Source organism: Punica granatum, chromosome 8 (assembly GCF_007655135.1).
Source record: "Punica granatum isolate Tunisia-2019 chromosome 8, ASM765513v2, whole genome shotgun sequence".
NCBI lineage: Eukaryota > Viridiplantae > Streptophyta > Magnoliopsida > Myrtales > Lythraceae > Punica > Punica granatum.
In genome coordinates, this window is record NC_045134.1 from 14,600,711 (window position 1) to 14,609,807 (window position 9,097).

General features: G+C 41.7%; 2 protein-coding genes across 6 annotated transcripts; one reads left to right on the forward strand and one right to left on the reverse strand.

Moving 5' to 3' along the window:
- On the forward strand, positions 1–3,575 carry LOC116188616 (eukaryotic translation initiation factor-like). 5 transcript variants are annotated; one of them, XM_031518081.1, is made up of 7 exons: positions 1–160; positions 276–320; positions 846–1,038; positions 1,892–1,992; positions 2,123–2,210; positions 2,300–2,650; positions 3,121–3,575. In XM_031518081.1, exons 3-7 carry the CDS (start codon positions 1,021–1,023, stop codon positions 3,370–3,372), a joined length of 810 nt encoding a protein of 269 aa, XP_031373941.1. In that variant the 5' UTR covers positions 1–160; positions 276–320; positions 846–1,020; the 3' UTR covers positions 3,373–3,575. The 5 variants fall into 5 exon arrangements, with proteins under 5 accessions (XP_031373941.1, XP_031373940.1, XP_031373939.1 ...); XM_031518080.1 differs by having other exon boundaries at positions 849–1,038; XM_031518079.1 differs by having other exon boundaries at positions 2–320.
- Positions 3,576–6,878: 3,303 nt separating this feature from the next.
- LOC116187296 (adenine/guanine permease AZG1-like) lies at positions 6,879–8,845 on the reverse strand. Its single transcript, XM_031515950.1, has one exon. It carries the CDS (start codon positions 8,776–8,778, stop codon positions 7,015–7,017), a length of 1,764 nt encoding a protein of 587 aa, XP_031371810.1. The 5' UTR covers positions 8,779–8,845; the 3' UTR covers positions 6,879–7,014.
- Positions 8,846–9,097: the final 252 nt, after the last annotated feature.

Consider the following 9,097-nt stretch of genomic DNA (forward strand, 5'->3'; position numbering starts at 1 on the left):
CTTTAGTCGGTTTTCCAAGTAATAGCTCGCTTGCCACGAACAAATCATTTTCTCGCTCCAAAATTCGCTTCCAGGTACTCCCTGCACAGAGAGCGAAGAGGAGAGATCGTGAAGCTCCACGCGCCTCCGATACGAGCAGCCGGAACCGCCGATCATCACGGTGATGATTCGATCTCCTCTTATGGCGTTCACCTGAGAACTTCCGTATTCTCCCTCTCCGGTTCAGCTCCGGCTGGAATTTGGACTCTTTTTACCTGTCTACTTCTCCGTCTCAGCTCTCGACTCTTCGACGCCGGACGTACGGCGCCCGAATCTCACATGTAAGTTAAAACCGAGCTACAGACCGGCTTGTATTTGAGATTTTGTCGATCGGTTTCTCTCGGTTTTGAGCTGAGCTGCCTCGTTCTGTTTCCCGACATACTTTTTGATATCTCGCTTAGGATTGAGCTGATACATGAGGTTCGTCAGTATGTATCGTATGAGCGAACCAGATATATAGGTAAGTCGAGTAGGGCTGAGTTCGGAGCTGAACTGCGGAGTTTATAGTGTACCGTCATTTTTTGTTCTTTGAATGCGACCGTATGCACTTGATATCTCTGTTATTACCTTATTGTTGTCGGGACATATCGTCGTCATATAAAAAATTATGCTCCTTCTGTATTTTCTGGATCCTTCCGAGTCTTTGTGATGTTCAGCGCTATACTCTCGAATTGTTTAGCCCGCAGAGAGGTTCAATTCAGCAGAGTCCTGCAACTGCTGTGAGCTGTTCAATTTGAAATTTTCCCGTTGATCTCTATTTTTTATATTTTCTGAGCTACACTTTAGCTAACATTCTTTTACTTTAGCAGCAGCCTATTTCTCAGGGTTCGATTATTTTGAGGTTGACAAGCGAGATTGGCATGGTCGATTTGGTCAGTTGTCGGCCTTTGGGGATGATAGTTCACGGGAAACTAGTCATGGCAATGAGGAGCAGTAGATAAATAATCGCCAAGGCCAACTAACTTTCAGAAAGGATCTATAATGTCTGGTAACCATAAGGTAATAACTGTTTGTTTCCGACAATTTTTTCTGTATTTTATTCCGATGAATGAGCTATAATTTATGCATAATGCATGAGAATCATAGATGTGATATCTCTGCTTCTGGGTTTGTTTCCAATGGATTATTTAGATCCAGTAAAAATTGGAATACTCAGACCCCTTTTCATGATTCAGATAAAAGGTCTTTAATTGACCAGATCGACTATCCAGATAGGATCCATTATATCCGGTAATCTAGGGTTAATATTGTTTGTTTCTGGCAATTCTCTCTGCATTATATCATTCAGATAAATGAGCTATACAGATGAAATTAATTTTCGGCTTTTCAGAATCATAGATGTAATTTTCTCTGTTTAAATTATTCCTAATAGATTATTTTAGATTACTGCAAGTAATATTTGGAATACTCAGATTCAATTTCAATTTATAAGATCAAAAGTCTATCACTGTCACTTTTTTGGAATGTATACATTTCAACATTTTCGAAGAAACATATATATTCACTAAACATTTCCTTTTATTTGATTGGTGGAAATCCAAGTATTAATTTGAATGATCTAGAATAAGTTCAATGTCGCAGGCAGTAATGTCTTTCTTTTAGGTTCATTTCATGTATAGACGAAGCCTGATTCACTGCTATTAGATGTTTTTAGGTACATATCAGCTAAGGAAATAGGGTTGGTCTGTATGGCCAGCATGAGGGTTTTTTTCTTCCTGCTCTCTGTTCTCTCTTTCAAATGATGATATCATATCAGCAAGGAAATGCAACTCACTATTTTTACGTCTTTTTACTTTGCGTTTCGTTTTCTCCATCACAATCGACATCTCATGCGTGATCTTTGCAAATGTAGATTGGACCAGCTCCTGGCCTTGTGAAGGCCGAAGTTCCATGGTCGGCCCGAAGAGGACTCATCATCTCTGAAGAGGAACGTGTCTTGAGGACAGTTAGAGGGTACTTACATTCTCTTCCAAAATAGTTGGGAATTCATTTTGATGAACTGTTTCATATTTTCAACTTTGTGCTCTCTTTCGCCAGTGACATTTGAAATTATTGTGAAAGTTTCTCGAATTCTTCGTTGCAGTATTTTGAACAAACTGACCGCAAAGAAGTTCGATGTTCTCAAGGGTCAACTTATTCATTCTGGAATTACATCTGCGGAAATTTTAAAGGTTCTCATACATTAGCCTCTAGTGCATCATCTTCTGTTGATGAGTTCCCAGTTTTGCCATCATAACGAGGTGTTTTCATCATCTTTCAGGGTGTTGTCTCGTTGATATATGATAAGGCTGTTCTGGAGCCCATGTTTTGTCCACTGTATGCTCTTCTGTGCTCCGACCTTGAGGATGAGCTTCCCGCATTCCCACCAAAGGAATCTTATGGGAGACCAATCACTTTCAAGCAAATCCTCTTGAGTAATTGCCAGGAAGCATTTGAAGGAGCTGATAAACTTAGAGCAGGAATTACGCAGATGGCTGGCCCGGAGCAAGAAATGGAACGAAAGGAGAAGGAGCGGCTAGTAAAACTGAGAGCGCTTGGGAACATATGCCTCATAGGGGAGCTGTGGAAGCGGCGAATGATTTCAGAGAGAATTGTGCACCACATCGTTCAGGTCCGCAGCTCTGTGATTGGTAAATTTGTTTGTGAGGTTTCTTGGCCTATTTGACTCCAGATAACTCGGAAAAATAATTCAGTTTTCCAGTTTCCTCTTTGGAAAACATAGGTAGGGAAAAATCTCAAGGTTTTCCGAGTATCATGACTGGTAAAGTGCAATCTAGCATTTTTCTCCTGCCCACTTTTAAAATGATGTATTCTCCAACCAAATGGAGTAGATATTAGGTGAGTGTTACTCATTAACTTGGCTGGGTAACACCCAAACAGAGTCCTTGAAAGTAGGAAACTAGTTCCACAATGATCCCACCTATTCCCACTTTTGGATACTCTGATTGGTTGTTAATCATTCATGGAGGATGAGTAGCACTCGTTGAATATATTTCCGGGGGAAGAGGGAGGGAATTCGAGGCAATTTTCGGGGGGAGGATTGTTTTTACTGGATATCTAACACCGGATAATCTCGGGCAGGATCTTTTGGGGGATGACAACAAAGTCTGCCGAGCTGAGGAAAATGTTGAAGCCACCTGCCAATTGTTCAATACGATTGGTAAGCAGCTTGATGAGAGCTCAATATCCCGTGAGATCAATGATAAGTACTTCTGCAGGTTGAAGGAGCTGATGTCGAATCCTCCGCTCACCCCTCGCTTGAGGTTTATGGTGCAAGATGTCCTCGACCTACGATCCAACCATTGGGTTCCAAGACGAGCAGGGGTTAGATAGACTGGCATCTATATGGTAACACCTATTTTCCATATCTCGTGAGGATTGCTTAGTTATAAAGTGTAACTGGAGATGTCGATGATTTTTCCGGGTTTATGATGTATTGGTCCGAGCTTGACGAGCGGGCCGCAATCATCCTTGCATGAATTGAGTTAGTTTAAAGTTCGAATAAAGAAAGCCGAACCCATGTTTTTAGGAGGAAAGCCTGGCTAAGAGGAGGCCCATTATCAAGGGCCCATCACGGAAGACTACGTGCATGAGCGAAGCATTCTGATCACAGTGGTTGGAAGATTTGATTGTTTATAGCAGCCCAATATGAAGAGATATACACATATATGCATGTGTGTGGGCGTGATTACATCATCAGTGGCGGTGGAAGAATTAATGTTTTATTTGGTTTCGCAATTGAATTTTAAAATTTTAATTTTAATTTAACTCTACTCACTACACAATAAAAATTAACTTTTTAAAGTAAAAAAGGTGGACTCCATACGTAAATCCACATATAATTTTATTATACTCAATTTAATATTTAATATTAAATTCTCTCAACTATTTATTATTTTTTTATACTTTTTTTTATAATTCAACACCACAATTATTACAATTTTAACTATTCATTATTTTTTCATACTTCTTTTCATAATTCAACACTACAATTATTATAATTCAATTAAAATCAAAACTCAACTTTACTTAACTCTAAAATTAAACGCACTATTAATTTTCCTTGGCAGTTGATATACTGGGAGATTAAGAAAGTAATATTCTCAGGTTATCTCGTGCCATATTTGATTTTAGGAAGTTGAGTAAGTAGAATATTTCTTCGATTTTATTTGATATCTTATTTTTAGGCAATTTAGATAGTCATAGTAATCAATTTCATATTTAGATATTATTTCGATATTGTATTTTATAGACGTATCCGATTACGATATATTCCTAGGGTTTTATTATACATGCCTATACGTGAGTTCTTTGTACCTCTCTGCACATCAATCAATCAACATACTTTTATTTTATCTTTTATTTATTGCACTTTACTTTACTGCACTTTACTTTACCTTCACTTTCATTTATCGCATCTTACTTTTTCATACCTTTCCAATTGCTGTTTGTCTATCCCAGAATCGATTTCCCGTGGATCGAGAAAATTCGTCGTTGGAGTTCCCAGGTTTTCAAGATGAACTTTTTAGTTTCCTTCGACACCACTTTGCCGAAGATTATCAAAGGGTTGGATTAACTCGCATCGCATGGACTTCCTTCACTTTGAACTCGGCTTCCTGGGTCGAGTTATTGGTCGAATTCTATTAAGCAGGCTCCTAGCCGCTTGATTGATTTCAGATTTGGGTTCCTGTTCAAGTAGAAAGTTTGGTGAAGAACTCAAACGGTTAAATCCCCGAGCCGTATTATCGTCCGAGACGCGAATTATTACTTTTAGTTAGATCTAGCCGTCGATTAATCTCGCAGACATTTAGGTCATGGTACACGCTTTGAATTGATAGGGTCGGCTAGTGGCACGTCTCATATATTGGAATCGCTTCCTGGCACGCCTGGGTCTCTCAGGTGTTGTCAATTAGGTGGTTATGTGATTTTGACATAAAAAGCTACGTAATTTTAAAACATCCATGAGAAAAAGAGGAGATTCAAGCTCGTGGAGATCTGAACAAAAAGGGGAGAATCAAGCTAGTAGAGATGTGCTAGTCTCTTGAACAGATTGGCAGGGAGCTAATGGACACTCTTTGCAGAGCTTAACTGTACCTGTTCAGTTGGTTCATTTCTCGAAAGTAGGAACTTATATTTCTCGATGATGTTGAACATTTGAGTATTCGTATCATGGAACGCTCGGCCCGAGCTGGGGAGGTTATTGTCTGAACCAATCCATGTACGATGTGTGATTTTGAAGTACTGTATATAGCATTGAGGATATGTACAGATCTTAGTGAACGGGCTCTTCCCTTTGGCCTTTAATAATGCGAGAAAATTCTTCAAGCGACCTGATCATCTTTTGTTTCTGTGTTGGTTGAAAGAAATAGAATCTAAGCGAATGACCATTTTTGATTGGGCTCGATCTACATTACGAGCTTTATTACGTCAGTTCAGCTCTATGTGATATCTTGATGACATTATGTCAAAACCATGCTTATGATATTATTCCTTATTCATATTACTTAAAGAGATGGAAAATTTTTCGAAAAATTCCCAAAAATAGAATGCTATATAACACAGTTGTGATGATCAAGCGACCATAATTGCATGACAACAATATTCATACGATCCGAAAGGGTCAAAATTTGCGTATGTTTGGTACCGAAGAAATGAAAACAAAGGAAATTGGTACCGAAGAAATGAAAACAAAGGAAAAGGAGATGGAATACGAAGGAATTATATATTAGTTCATGATTGGCATTTAGAAATGAAAAAGAAAAAAGAAAAAAGAAAAAAGAAAGGGATAGAATATGAAAGAAAAGATTGAAATAAATTCTAGTATATATAAAAAAAAGGAAAGAGACCGGATATGAAAGGATTGAATTCTTAGCCTATGTTTAGTGACCATCGGGGGATGTCGGCACTAGCGGATCGCTCGGGCTCAGGGCTCCCGAGCCCATGGTAGGATCGAAAGCCGAGGACACGGACCACTAATTGTGACCATTGTCACATACATGATCGGATCATTCAGTAGAGATGATGTCAACTGTGATGTTACCTACCGGAAAAAAAAGTTTTTATCTACTGTTTATTATAAACTAAAAAATGTCGACGTCATTATTATGAAAAAAAAGTTTATTTACATTGTTAAACGCATGAGTTCCAATTTGAATTGGAATTTGAATTAGGAAAAATAACACCGTACAATACGGTTTTTTGACTTTTTCACGTGACAGTACAAATCAAAATATTTTCCCTATAAAACAAAAAAAAATTTCCTCAATGCACAACATGCAGTCGGTTTTTCATAAAAAATAAGCAGAATACTGACATAGTAGCTTTTTTTAGGGAGTTTTGCCCAGACAACAACTTGAGGGCAATAAATAAAATATAATATTAAAAAAAATCAATTTGGTATCGGAGGAAAGGATAAGGGCGTCCCCCGCCGGCCACCCACCCCGATCAGGGTCATCGGCTGGCTCATCTCCTTCCCTAAGTTCTATTAAAATCAAAATCTTTCGTCATGAAGAGTGGAAAATGTGATCTGTCTTAGTTAGTTGGGCTGGAGGATCTGGAGTACAGTCTTTATCACGGCTCATGTTCCCTTTAGTTTCACATAATAAAATTTAAAATGGTTTTATTCCCCTCTGAACGCAAGCCTCCATTAAGCCCTTAACAATCAAATTCATTACTTTTCGCCCTAAATAAAGCATCAAATTTGAGTTTTATGGATGGAAAAATCCCACAAATTAGAGACCTTCTCCCTTTGGAACGACTCAAGCATGAAAGCACTCCCAACATTGATTAATTATTATGTTATTTTACATCTTAAACATTGATGGATAATCCGTTTATCGCCATGTAATTAATAATTTCATTAAAAACTTATAAGAACTTGAATGCACCAACATTCGATCAAAGTAATATCGAAAATTGAAATTGTATCCTACACTGTCCTTTCAATAAGATGAGGAGACTAGCCAGTCGAGATTGTCATGGTTGGTTCAGCGGAACAGCCGGTTTTGTACTCCCGTCCTCGATCGAATTGGCATACGCATCCCTGTTGACTGCACTATTCCTCCTTTTGGCTAATCCCAAGTGGCCTAGGAGTTCATTGCCCCAGTCCCATAGATGCAGGACGATGTAAGTCCCGATTCCACCAATAAGCCCGTAGGCTATGGAAAAGGTAAGCGGCATGAGCATTAGCGTAACAAACGCCGGAATAACTTGCCTCATGTCGTCCCACTCAATCTCTACGATGGCCTTCATCATCATCGCCCCGACCAGCACAAGTGGTGGCCCGACCGCCCAGGCCGGGATCGAGGCCAGCAGCGGCGTGATAAAGAAGGCCAGGAAAAAGTAGCCCGCCACCATGATGGCCGTCAGCCCTGTCCTCCCGCCCTCCCTGATCCCTGCCATCGACTCGACGGAGGCCATCACTGGCGATGTCCCAAGGAGTGACCCCAACACTATCGCAGACGCGTCTGATATGAAGGCAAAGTACTGCCCTTCAAAGTCCCCATTGGGGCTGGCAAACCCGGCAAACCGCGCCACTGAGTAGAGCGAACCCGTCGTGTCGAGTATGTCCACGTAAAGGAACGTTATGACGGCCTCCCAGAAGGATCCCTTCCCGATGCTCGCGAAGCTGAGGGCCCCCGCCGTCTTCTCAATCACGTGGATGTCGATCACCTTCTTGAAGTATGCGTATGCAGAATTCCCCGATTCTGTGTTCGGGAATGTTGTGACAGAAGTGTTGCGAAACCATGAGACCACTGTGACAAAGACGATGCCATAAATCATAGCGCCCTTCATGTTCTTTGCTAAACAGTAGGCTGTGATCACGAATCCTACGATTCCGAGCCAGAGCGTCGGGCTCTCCATACGGTCCTTGAGGCAGAGGATTTCTCCTGAGACGGTCCCACTGGGGATCAGGCTTAAGGTCCCATTGGCAGCGGCGATCACAGGTGCGAGTGAGGTCCGAGATGAACTCGGGCAGCCTCCGAGGGTGATTAGAGTTGAAGGACTGTACCCGATCAGCCCGATCCCCTGATTGTTCTGCAGCCCAATGAAGGCCAGGAACAGCCCGATGCCAGCCGATGCACTGATCCGGACGGGCTTTGGGATGAGCTTTGCGAGCTTCGCCCGGAGCCCAACAGCGGAGATTAGGAGGAAGAGTAGGCCCTCCATGAACACCGCTGCTAGGGCGCTCTGGTATGAGATGTGGCCGGACCCGTGATGCCCGACCAGCGTGTAGGCAAAATAAGCATTTGCGCCCATCCCTGGAGCAAGGCCGAGGGGAAGGTTAGCAAATGTGCCCATGATGATGCACCCGATGAGGGAGGAGGCTGCGGTGGCGACTATCAGGTCCTTCCGGACCCGGTCTAGGCAGGCAGCATAGCCCGGGTTGACTGGGTTGAACTTGCACGAGACATTCGGCTGGGAGACTGAGTGGCCAGGACCAGTGCAGTTTGAGACCGATACAGACGGGTCGGAGCAGAGGGGAACGCAGTCGGAGACAGAGCAGGGGCCCCCAGAGTCGGCGAGGATGGAGGCATTCACAGCAAGGATGTAGGCCATGGTGAGAAAGGTGGCAGTCCCGGCCCTCAGCTCGGTCGTGAAGGTGCTCCCGCGCTCCGACAGCTTGAACCGCTTCCCCACCCAACTACCTGCCACGTACGTGTTGAGCCTGGACGCCACCGTCAGCCCTTTCGGCCTAGGTGGCGACACTGGATGAGGTATCTGAGACTCCACCTCCATGACCGTAAGGGGGACGCCGGTTTGGTTTAGGGGCGATAGAATAATTGTTTTTTTTTTTAGTTGAAGTTGGTAACAATTTTGTAATGGAATGGTATTTTTTCTTTATTTATCAATATATTATAGACACATATATGGAAGGGAGATTCTATGGTGGCATTTGGTGCATTATTGCTGATGTTATTTTCTGGTAAACTAATTACTGACAATTTAGATTTTTATTCAGATAAGTTCCATTTTTTAATAATATTATATTACTGGTGGTCTTTTTGGTAATATAGATAATAACCTCTATTGAAAAATATTTATATATCCATTTATT